Source organism: Artemia sp. Qi Xiang Cuo, chromosome 7, assembly GCF_049724085.1.
Source record: "Artemia sp. Qi Xiang Cuo chromosome 7, ASM4972408v1, whole genome shotgun sequence".
In the NCBI taxonomy this organism is placed as follows: domain Eukaryota; kingdom Metazoa; phylum Arthropoda; class Branchiopoda; order Anostraca; family Artemiidae; genus Artemia; species Artemia sp. Qi Xiang Cuo.
Genome location: NC_142800.1, coordinates 1,910,379 through 1,922,591, shown reverse-complemented (window position 1 = coordinate 1,922,591; position 12,213 = coordinate 1,910,379). Strand labels below are relative to the sequence as shown.

The following is a 12,213-nucleotide window of genomic DNA, read 5'->3' as shown; positions in this document are numbered from 1 at the left end:
TTTTTCTTCTTCTTTTTAGTGACAACAAAACACGTAACATCGAATTCGGAACTCCTGTTCAAGGTTAAAAGTCGCTTTCCCTATTTCCTGAGTTATCTGGGATACAATTTTGGTATATTTATGCATGCTAACAAAGTGTGTTCCTATAAACAAATCTTCTTTAGAGTTCAGACATCTATCAGTTCAATTATAAAAATTTAAAAATATCTGCAATCGAATATTCGTTCTTTGTCTATATACTACTACTTACAACTCTGCCACCCGAGGCCAACACAGCTGCTATAAACAATATTTTAAAATTCGAATGATTGAATTTTCAACTTTTCAAAAGGTTTTTTTTTATTCATGTAATATTGATTTCTGTAGAGAACAGGTAGGCCTGTAGCACTAAGAATGGTTTTTAAGTTTCGTTGGCACGAGTGCACCCAGAACTGCTCCTAGTGTCCCGCAAGTGAAATGTCTGCGTAGTTGGATTGCCTTCTACGGATTGTATTTTATTTGGCATACAACGTGTTTTATCATATCTTATAAGTCGTCCTTGAGAGCAAAGGTTGTTATATTTGCCCGTTCTGGTCAAAATCAAGTAAAGAACGCCGTTTGTCGCTTTTTTTCCTTTTAAATGGACTCACTTAGCGACTTTACTACCATCATACAACAATAAAACCCACCTTGAAAACCAAAAAGCGCGGTTCTCATTATTTATTGCTATTTTATTTGTAGTGGTCTTTTTTTTAACATGGATCGTTATAATGTCTGCTCAGTATTCATATCAGTCGTATATGATTAATGATACAAGTAATTTTTTGTTAGTTTCATTTCTCCGACATACCAAGCATTAGTATATCCAGGAGCCTCCCCCCCACAGACCCATTTCAAGCAAAGATACACTCATCACACCTCCACCTAAAAGACACACCCAAATTGGGTCCGAAGGAGAAGCGTATTTGGACCCGTATTTTGGTACTTAGGCGAGTCCCTGCCACAGTAAATTCAACTGTACATGCCCCTCTACTTGGGTATAATTGATGAGTGCCTGTAACACCCTGGCAATCCAATACTTGAATGCAATTCCGTGATGTTATGTAGTAGGGATCTGAAGCAAGTATTTCTCCAGGGTATTTTTATAATCAGATTCAGCAGGTTTTGGGAAGCTCCCAAGAGAACATACTTTTTTATGCCCGAGGCGGACGAGTATTCTTCATTATAGAGATTGCATCAGTGTTGCCAACATTCTCACTTTTGTACTTTTGTCGCAGTTTTTCGGTCGTTGTCGTAGTGTAGTACGTACGACACAGAAAACCGGACTTTTCCATGAAAAACCAGAAAGTGTCGCACAAAAGTGCTACGGTATCTTTGTCTATTTGACTTTAATATATGAGAGAAAACAATTGCCAGCTGTGTTCCTTTTGTGACTAGAATATAGGTTTGCCTCTGATATGTTGACGATATGCTAGTTCAAGGAATTTGATCAGTTCAAAAGGAATAAAGAACCCTTGTCGAGAAGAAAAGAACTTGAATATTTCAAATTTATATTAGTTAGTGCTCAGTGAATTTGATCCAATTTAATCTTGCGTTCAATCATGGAACGAAGCAAGAGCCAACAAAAAGAAGAGAAACAAGAAAGGCGGGCAAAGCTTTTTTAAGCCTCAAAATCAAAATTCTAGTAGGTTATAAGCTAAGTACTAGTGCTAGCCTCGGTTGTTAGATAACTGTTAACTTTAAGAATTGCGCATTAATCAGGATTGCGGGGAGTGGTTTTCTTTTTACTAGGCTAACATACAATACAGGATGCCACTTGTTGTAAGTATGCAGTTTTCAACATAAATTAGCTGGATTATAATTGAATACATCCGTTGATGCTGTTTCTAATGTTCTTTTTTACTTCGATAATCGTTTTTTGAGGAAATTATAATTTGAGTCCTTAAAGAGACTAAGAAGGTTAAGATAGCAACTGGAAACCAGAGGTCTAAAAATATTTTTCAAAAAAAAAAAAAAAATTAGGGAGAAAAAATTATCGTTTCAGTAAATTTGCAGTTTCCAAGATAATTTTGCAAGGCTTAAAATGAATACATCACTTTATACCTTTTGTATCGAAAATTTCATGGTGACGAACTATAAGTAAGGAGTGACACGAGTCAATAGTAGCCGAAACTCTAAAAAAAAATTGCTATTTTGATATCAAAAGATGTATGAAAAGAAATGGCTTATTCTGCTGATTCCAAATATATAAGATTCATTGAGCTTAGTGCTACCCAATAAATACCACGAACCTGAGAATATTTGCCTGATTTTCGAAAATAAGGGGAAATGTCCCCTATAAGCCAAAAGACCTTAATGAAAACCTCACCACCAGAATCAGCGTATCAGAGAACCCTACTGTTGATTTTTCAACGTTCAACGTTGAATTTAGTAACTTTTCCTGATGAAAGATCACAGATCGTTTATTTATTATTTGTTTTTTTTATTTATTTTTTGTTTGTTTTTTCAAAGGTCATCGCATCGAGCCACTGGTCCTATAATGTCTGGAAAGGGATCATTCGAACAGAAATTAAAAGTTCGAGTGCCCTTTTTAAGTGATCAAAAAATTGGATGGCAGATAGCCCCCTCCCATGTTTCTTTTTTCCCCAAAATCGTCCGATCAAAATTTTGAGATAGCCATTTTGTTCAGCACAGTTGAAAGATTTAAAAACTGCCTTTGGATATAACATGACAATCAAAGCCCTTGGGTGAAGGTCCTTAAGTTATAAAGTTTGCCCATTGATTACGTATAGTATTTGTTTTTGGAAAGTTTGCATACAGTTTTGAGTGGGGGACGGGTGGTGAACTCTGCTTGGGGATTTTCAATTGGGAAGGAAGTTTATGGAGGCTGAATGTTACAGGGAAAATTTTACACTGTGGGAATATGCCAAAATTCTTATATGAATTTCTTTTTATTTGCCTTACTTTCTCTTTGCAGACTCAATTTTAAGTGTGGAGATGTTTATGGTAATTGTCCGGGGTAAATTTTTACCGGGATTGAATTGTCGAGAGGATCTCCCTGGGGGGGGGCATTTTTCCTTGGAGGTGGAGCCGGATATTTTAGTATTATTTAAAACCCATCAAAAATTATATTAAAAAAAACAAGTTTTTTTTCAAATGAAAGTAAGGAGAAACTTTAAACCTCAAAAAGTACAGAAATTATTATGTATATGAAGGGGGTCAACCCCCCTCAAAACCTCGCTATTTACGCTCATGTCTGAATTTTTTCCCAATTCTTTAATACAACTCGCTCTTTACGGGGCTAGTCAACCTCCTATCCCATTGACTTTTAAAAAAAGACACTAGAACTTTTGATTTACAATTGAAAATACCGCATCAAAATTTTATTTGATGTACGACACCCCTTTCTAGAAAAACCATAAATGTTAATAATGGGCAACAATTATAGCATATAGTCTTTGCCCTGAGGAACAAGGGAAAGGGGTTGTCATTCCCAAAGATTTAATTACTGGACATTTCAAATATACTTAACAAAATGGTTATCTCAGAATTTGATTGGACGTTTTTGGGGAAATGATTGGCATAAAGAAGTAGAGGTTAGTTGCCCTCAAATCGATCTCGACTAGGCCTATTAAAAATGGCACTAGAGCTTCTGATTTATAATCCTATGATCCCCCTCCGAAGTTTATACGACCACCTTTTCCATGAAAAACTTTTATGTCCCAGGGGCATAACTTATAGCCCTTGCCCTGAGGGTTGTGTGTCGGAGGGGAAGGGCTGTCATATACATCGACATAATTACTGGACCATTTATTTGGAGAAATGATGACGGTGGGGCGGGTGCAAATCTAAATCTATGGGAGGGTGTAAGTGCTCACCCTGTCCCTTCTCCCAATAGACTTCACTGGTCCGACAGACTCTTTGGCTAGCTAAACGTTAAATGAGAAATATACGTGAACTTCGTTGGGTCAAGTTGGGTGTTATATCAAATTGAATTTATGATTTTCTTTAATATTCAATCCAACTTATTATTGCAGGAATTTGTACAGAGTAGGTGGTTTTTAAGCCGCTTAGATGCTTAGGGTATGCAATTATGTGTATTTATTATTATTTTTGTAAAGACTGAAAAATTTCTTCGCCTTGCCAAGATTAGTGTTTTAAAAAAGGCGGAATATCTTGGCATTCCATTCTTCCATCTGGTAAAAACATGGAGATTTATGCGATACGAGGGAAAGGTGTGAAGACAGCAAAAACACTTAAGAATTTGAAGGATTGATTATGGTTCTTCCTTTAAAAGATTCTCCGGCTTCAGATTCTTCCAGCTTTTGGACTAAAAGAGAGTGAAGGAAACTGAATAGAAACTTTAACGAACTGTTTCACTTGGAAAGAAGGGCTGTACTTTTCTCTTTCAAACGGACGTCTTGTGTGTAGTACCTAGTGTTCTTAGCTTTCCAAAGATAAATAAGGTCATATAAAATGTTCCAATATACAAAAATGATTCCTAATATTGGTTTACGTTATTACCAAATACACCCCCCCCCCAAAAAAAAAGTAGCATTGGCCTCCCATCAGTGGCATCAATTCATGAACACTGGTGTTAATTCACGGAAAGTCACGGGCTTCCTATTTGACATTTTATTTTCCCTTTTACTTTTGACGGAAATATAGCTTAAGCTGGTAATTTCAAGGAAGCTTGCTTTTTTCAAAATTTTCGAATTCAAACAATTTGTTAACATTAATAAAACTCAGTGTGACAACAAGTCGCACTAAATCAGGATAAATGCTTTGAAAACCGGACGGTTGGATACCATTTATGCCCATTCCAAAAAAAGTATGACGAAAAAAAAGGAAAATATAATAAAAAATAAACAAAAAAATAGAAATGAATATATTAGAAAAAAGAATCTTTTGAACCTTCCAAAATTACCAAATTCTTGAAAAAAGCACATACAAGTTCGACTAAAAATAGAAGTTTGTTTTTGCTTCTTTGTGGTAGAATAATATCCTTTAAACTCTAAATTACAGCTTTGAATCAAAGTAAATTTAGACTATATTTTCAGCTTAAACTGAGAAGGCTACCCACTCTTCCCTATTTGGTGTATATCTTACAACTTCACCAAGCGTGACACACTTCATGCCTCTTTCGACCCACTCACCTTGCTTGGCATGTATCGCAAGGTGTACATACTCATAGAGTGGGTAACACCTTGGCTTAAAAACTTTTAAAGTAAAAAGTATTGCGGTTAGTTTTTTTTTTTTTTCAGGTATTCGTGTATGATAAAGCATTAAATCTTATTACAGTAAGTTGACAGTATCTTCTAATGCATAAAAATACACCAGCAATAATATGCTCATCACTATTGTTGAATTTCATGCTTAGTTATTTATCAAATTTATATAATTTGATTATTGTAAGTTATGGCAATGTGTTTGATGAATTGCTTTAAGGGATAACCGCCTACTCGAAAAAAAAAATGTCTTAGATTTTTTCTTGAAACGTGAATATTAAAACATTTGGCAACACTGTTTGGCTCCTGTTCAAGACATTTTGTAATTAAATGATCCAAACTGTGCCAAGAAAGTCATTCATTATTGTATCATTCTCCAAGACAAGCTTGTAAATTATTTTATTCTTGTTAGTTGTTCCTTTTCAGCTTTTACATTTTAGTTTTTCCCCAAAAGCTCTTTGGCCTGTAAAGAAGGGGGGTAAGGGCAAACGAGTTTTTTTTTTCTTTCTTTACTCGTTTTCGTCAGTTCACCGACTTGTATTTTTGTTTCGTAGATCTGTTAAATCTGTGAACCATTTTTGACCACTTCCATGTTCAGTTGCAATTTTATGAGTATAAACTTCTAACGACAATGCGATAATACAACGGCAAATCCCCCCCCTCTTGTATACTCCCCCTTGTATAAATAAAACAACATAAACGGGTGATTGGACATGGTAAAGAGTATGAAAACAAACACTTCTAAAAGACTTGATTATGCTTCGGTAAGAACACTTGCCTTTGTTTGTTATTAAATATAAGAAAAAAAAAGTTTTTTAAACTGAAAGTAAGGAGCGACATTAAAACTTAAAACGAACAAAACTTATTCCGTATATGCAAGGGACTGTCCCCTCCTCAACGCCTCGCTCTTTACGCTAAAGTTTGACTCTGTCTCACAACTTTATTTTTTAAAACAATAAAAACTTTAGCGTAAAGAGCGAGGCGTTGAGGAGGGGACAGCCCCTTTCACATACGGAATAAAACGAACAGAAATGATTCGGAATGTGTAAGTGACTCTCCCCTCTTCAACGCCTCGGTCTTTACGCTAAAGTATGACTCTTTCTCACGACTTTATTTTTAAAAGAATAAAAACTTTAGCTAAAAGAGCGAGTCGTTGAGGAGGAGACAGCCCTTTTCATATACGGAATAATTTCTGTTCGTTTTAAGTTTTAATGTCACTCCTTACTTTCAGTTTAAAAAACTTGTTTTTTTTAATTTAATTTCTGATCGTTTTTTAGTTAATGCAGCTTTTATTTTGGCTAACCGTCATTGAATAAGTAAACAAAATTTGCATAAAAATTTTACTTTTCTTTTGCTAAATGGATGTCCTTACAAATTAACTTACATAACTAACTTCTATATTCGTATATTTTTCTTCTGGCAAAAAATACAAAGTTGCAAATTTTTGCAGATATGAGCTTGAAACCTATGTAATAGGGTTTTGTGATACGCTGAATCTGACGATGTGATTTTCATTAAAAGTCTTTCACTTGTAGGGGATGTTTCTCCCCTCTGTAAAAAATCAGGTAAATTTTCTCAGGCTCCTAGCCTTTGATGAGTAATACTAAACTTAATAAAATTTATATATTTAGAATCAGCATTATAAACACATTCTTTTGATACATTTATTGACATCAAAATTTTTAAAAGTTTCGATTAGCCTACTATTGAGCCGTATCGCTTGTTTTTTTATTGTTTTTTTATTACGTATATGTTATTACGTATATGAGGGTGTTCTCCCCTTAGTCAATACCACGCTCTTTACGTTAAAAGTTAAAATACAATTTTGATTCACAAACCCCTGAATCACAAAGGCCGTTTAATTAGAATAGATAGGTCTTTTGAAAGCACTAAAAAAAAACTGTAGCGTAAAGAGCGAGGTATTGACTTGGGGGAGAACCCCCTCACATGCGTTATAATTTCTTTTCGTTTTAAGTTCTAATGTTGCTTCTTACTTTCAGTTGAAAAAACTTGTTTTTTTTATTTAATTTCTGATCGTTTTTTAAATAATGCTTGGAAATCCGGCGCCCCCTTCATAGAAATGTCCCTTACCCCAAAGAAACATCCTCCACGGAAAGATTCTCCAGAGTAACCCCCTCCTCTAGCCCCCTCCCCCCTCCAGAAAAAAATCCTTCCTGAAAATGTCTGTATACTTCCCAATAACCAATAAATAATGCTGGTAAGTCCGGCGCCCCCTTCATGGCAATTTCCCTTCCCCCATGAAAAAATCCTTCATGGATAGATCCTCCAACATAACCCCCGACCCACCCTTCTCTCCCACTACCAGAAAAAAAACCTTCCTGAAAACTTCTGTATACTTCCCAATAACCAATACTATATGTTAACATTGGGTAAAGTTCATAACTTTTAGCCCTCCCCCTGGGGACTTCGGGGGATTAAGTCATCCTAAAAGACATATTTATCATATTTTCGACCATGCTGAACAAAATGGCTATCTCAAAATTTTGATCGGGTGACTGGGAAAAAATAAGCGTGGGAGGGGGCCTAGTTGCCCTCCATTTTTTTGGTCACTTAAAAAGGGCACTATAACTTTTAATTTCCGTTCAAATTAGTCCACCCACAATATTCTAGGAGCACTGGGTCGATACGATCACCCCTGGGAAAAAAAACATAAAACAAACACACACACACACGTGATCTTTCTTCTGGCAAAAAAATACAATAGATAACATTTTTGCTTGTACGACCTTGATACCTAAGCGTTAAGGTTCTCTGATAATTTGAATATGATTGCGTGATTTTCAACAATTTACTAAGGTTTTCAATGTGTCTTTCCCCCTTTTTTTGAAAATCAGCCAAAGTTTCTCAGGCGCGTTAGTTTTGATGAGTAGCACTAAACTTGATGAAAGTTATATATTTGAAATCAGAATTAAAATCTGATTCTTTTGATGTATCTATTGGTATCAAAAACCCGTTTTCTAGAGTTTCGGTTACCATTGAGCCGGGTCGCTCCTTATTTACAGTTCGTTACCACGAACTGTTTGATAACTTAGGTTTGCATCTTAGATGAGACAATTTTTTATATTATCTAAAGACCTTTTGGTCATAGAGAAAACTAAAAGTCGAAAATACTAAATATAATAATTTTTCTTAATTGTTTTCAAAATGGACTATAAAGTAGAAAATAATATATTCCTATATTCTTGAGAAAAAAAAATATGTGCAAATACATATCGTCTGAAATGATCAGCGCTCCAGCAGAAAATCAATTTGGTTTGTCATTTTAATGTAACAACTTTTATGTGTTATTGTAAGCTTTACATAAAGGCTCAAACACAGAGTGGTGAGAGAGGTGGGAGCTTTATCCCTGGTTAATTTGTTCTGATACCCCACAAGCTTTGGATGTATGTACCTCTTGTGCCATTACTTCTTGTTTTATTAGTCGAATTTGAATCATAAGTGCACTTAAGTCAATTCCGTATCCAACCAAACTCTTAAATTATCTCAACTCCCACTAAAAAATTTTTGTTAGTGATACCTAGGTTGAATATGCAGGATATGCAAGGGGATATACATTACTTCTTGCTGGTGTAAACGGGCATCCACTGGGGTGGGTTATTCCTCCTCCAATACACCAAAAATATACAAGACGTACAATTCGTGTTTGACAAACATATACATTTTTATTTGGAATTTTGTAAGCCTTTGTAGCTCCCTCCCTCCCCCCTCTATGAACGAATTCTGCAGATTCCTCTGTCGGTGTTGTGTTCATTTTAAAAGGAGAGCATTTGTGTTCATTTTAAAAGGAGAGCATGCTTCAAGTTAAGCCACCGTTTTGAACATGTGCGAAGAATTCATTGAGGGAGGGGTGTATTATATTTGTCTGAAGATATAAAAATCGTGAGAATTCTGGGGGAAGGGCAACCAGGGTACATATGGGCACATGTCTGGCTCAATATATGTGATATTCAGAACGTGCTCCCATGGAGTTGTTGAGAATGCCTAATAATCAAGTCAACCAGGTTTTCTTCTCTTGTAACCGTTCAATCTTTCGATGATTCTTTTTCTAACCATTTTCATCAGCTTCTCATGTGCAAAAAAAGCTATCAGAAAGCGGGCTGATTGAATTTGTAAATTAATTTATTTTGTAAAGAATACAAATAATGCATTATAAGGTTGCATTGAAAACAAATCAAATCAAGAAGGCGTGTAATTTTAGACAAAGAACTATGCGTACTCCCGAAGTTGTTCAATCATTTTTTTGACATTAGTCTGACTGATTTGTGTTTCTATAGTTGATGGATCTTGGGTAATCAAGAAGAACACCTTATCTCTTATATATATTCTGATATACATCAAAACCGATAGCTAATATCCTGATTTTTACTTAGGGGGATTTTTCTTAATTTCAAATGTATACCTATGATGCAACCTGGGGTGTACTAGCCAAAATGTTCGGGGGGAGGGGGATTGCAGGGCTTTTATCGACCGGCTGGTCATTTTTACCGACCTTTTTTCAACAATTAGCATAATGTCCGTTTCGAATACGGTACGGTATTTCATTTGACAAAATTGCGAAAAGTAAATTTTTTTTTTTTTAGAAAACTGAAGGTGAAACGGGTGAAGGAACAACTACACCAGCTGCAGCCGGTGAAACTAAACCCAAAGAGGAAGCAGCACCAGCACAAGAAGAAAAGGCAGAAGCGGCAAGTCTTTATTGTTGTTTAAACTGCTGTATGAGCATATAGGGAGGTGTCTAATTGGGACTGGAGATAATCTAGACATATCGTTGTAGTGATCTAGGACCCACGCTTGCCTAAGGAATCAGCCTGCGAGTTTGATTTAGGCCCTATAATCAGAGCCGGCAAGAGAGGGGTTAAATCCCTGGAGCACAAGCCCCAAAGGGGTTCTATGTAGATTTTTTTTATGCAGTGGAGATATATGCTGACGATTAATTTGTTTTTTATTTATTTTGCAAATGCAATTTCTTTTTTTTTTTTTAGTCTTCCTTACGACTTTTTGTACCATTGAATAGAAAATCGAAAATCTATTGCGTTCTTCAGTCAAACCGCACCTGACAGTATTTACGCTATAGGGCTCAACGCGAGATTATAATTGTAGCGAGAGTTGGGGCAATGATGCGTGCATTTCTTTGCTTCCAATACCAATTGCTACTGCTATTACCTGTCCCATTTATTTTTATAAAATCAGATTGACCACAGCTATATTAAGCTTCAAGAAAATTTGTATCATATCATATTCAAAGGATACTTTACCTATAACATTACTTGGAGAAACATGTTCATTTTCTTCTTCTTTTTGTTATTGGCATCTAAATAAATGGCTCATATGATTGATCTTATTTTATTAAGAATAGATTAAAACACTTCATGAATCTACAAAATAGGTATGTAAAATAATCACCTGTGTAAAAATATCACGAGCTCCAAATATTTTCAAAATACACCCTCCCCCCTAAAAACCTACTTATTTTGTTCAGCATTGGTTTAACCTGCTTTAGCTTTGTTTAAAGAAACCGAATCCAAAAATAGTCCTGAAAACTGTTGAAAAATCTCTTTGGTAGAGACTGTTAAAATTATTCCACTTGACAATGTTATAAATGTTCATGATTCAAGAGACCACTTTCCCCTACTGTACCTCTTCTCCTCAATGGGCGAACGCTACCGGTTCTAGTAACCGTTACACTTTGTTTCTATCTTTAAGGGCTTAAAGACGAGAAGCTTAGCTGAAACAACTCAAGCTCAGATTGGTAGGGGTTTTTCTACGTTAAAAGACAGACGCCTACTCAGACAAACAGAATGGGGCTTGTACCATTCATAAATATGAGGAGAGAAGGGGGGGGGGTGTATTGGGCAATATTCTAGATATCTCAAGTTTGATTCTATAACTAATTTTATTTTCCAAATAGTTCGCCTTTTTTGGCACTGCTTCGAAGCTCTGCCCCCGTTCCCCATCCTCCAAAAAAAATACTGCTTACATGTCTGGTATGTCATCATGTTTGACATGTCTGATATGTCACCTCGTAAGTCTCTTAGTTTTACATTTATTCCTGGACTTTCCGTGTAATTAACCCCTTTTTTTTCGACTGAAATACCTTCCCCTAAGAACTAAATGTATTTCTGGTTCATCAAATCTATTTGCAGCCATAATGTAAGCAAAAACTGCGAAACTTGATACAGACGGTTCAATTGTCGAAAATCAAAGCACATTCTCCAGAAAAATAAGTCAAGAGCTGTTAGGGTTTAAAGTTATTTGATTAGAAAACGATTATCCAAAACCAGTTTTAGGTTTCGGAATTTTTTTTTTTTTTAAGGAATTTAGAAATCTCGCACTCACCAACTGTTAGTGTAGAATCGATAACTTTTTTTTTTTTTTTTTTTTTTTTTTTTTTTTTTTTTTTTTTTTTTTTCAAGGAATGTTTCTATTTTTGACGATCAAATTAATATTAGTTGTCATGATGAATAATCTACTAGGTACTAATTTTGAATACCCAATTCCATTGAAACCTTTGTTGGGTTATTTGCCACAAGTGGTATTTTGTATAACTTTAACGTTTGCCACCAAAGACGAGATCTAGCGATTGCTTTTAGCCTATTTACCCCCATTGTTTGCTCCTATTGATGCATCCCCTTCCCCTGTCACTTTTGATGGATTTCTCGTATATGCCGCCTAAAAGGATCGCCCGGATTGGCCTCTTGAATCATTGAGTAAATGCTTGGGGCTTATTGTTTTGCCAGCACCCTGCCGGAATCCATATCTCTGTGTCTGGAATTTGTCTAACTTGTAAGGAATTCATTATGTTTGGTTGACCTACTAAGATGAAGTGTGTGTTGATGCTAGCAAGAGTAGTATTCTTTTATGCATACACATTTCTGGTAATAAAAAAAAATTGTTGTCTGTGAAGGATGTACGAAAACGGGCACAACTGAACATTCGGCCTGATACCTACGACAGACAACCCGCTATTCTTGCTACGCTAATCGTA

General features: G+C 35.6%; 1 protein-coding gene across 4 annotated transcripts in view; it reads left to right on the top strand.

Annotated features, from left to right (window-relative positions):
- The window catches only part of LOC148949852 (uncharacterized), a 177,791-nt gene that overhangs the window by 142,276 nt on the left and 23,302 nt on the right, over nt 1–12,213 (top strand). For all 4 annotated transcript variants that reach the window (XM_089091955.1, XM_089091956.1, XM_089091957.1 and 1 more), the window contains one exon: nt 9,809–9,913. In XM_089091955.1, coding sequence (XP_088948081.1) covers nt 9,809–9,913 — 105 coding nt within the window. The remainder of the gene's footprint in view (nt 1–9,808; nt 9,914–12,213) is intronic.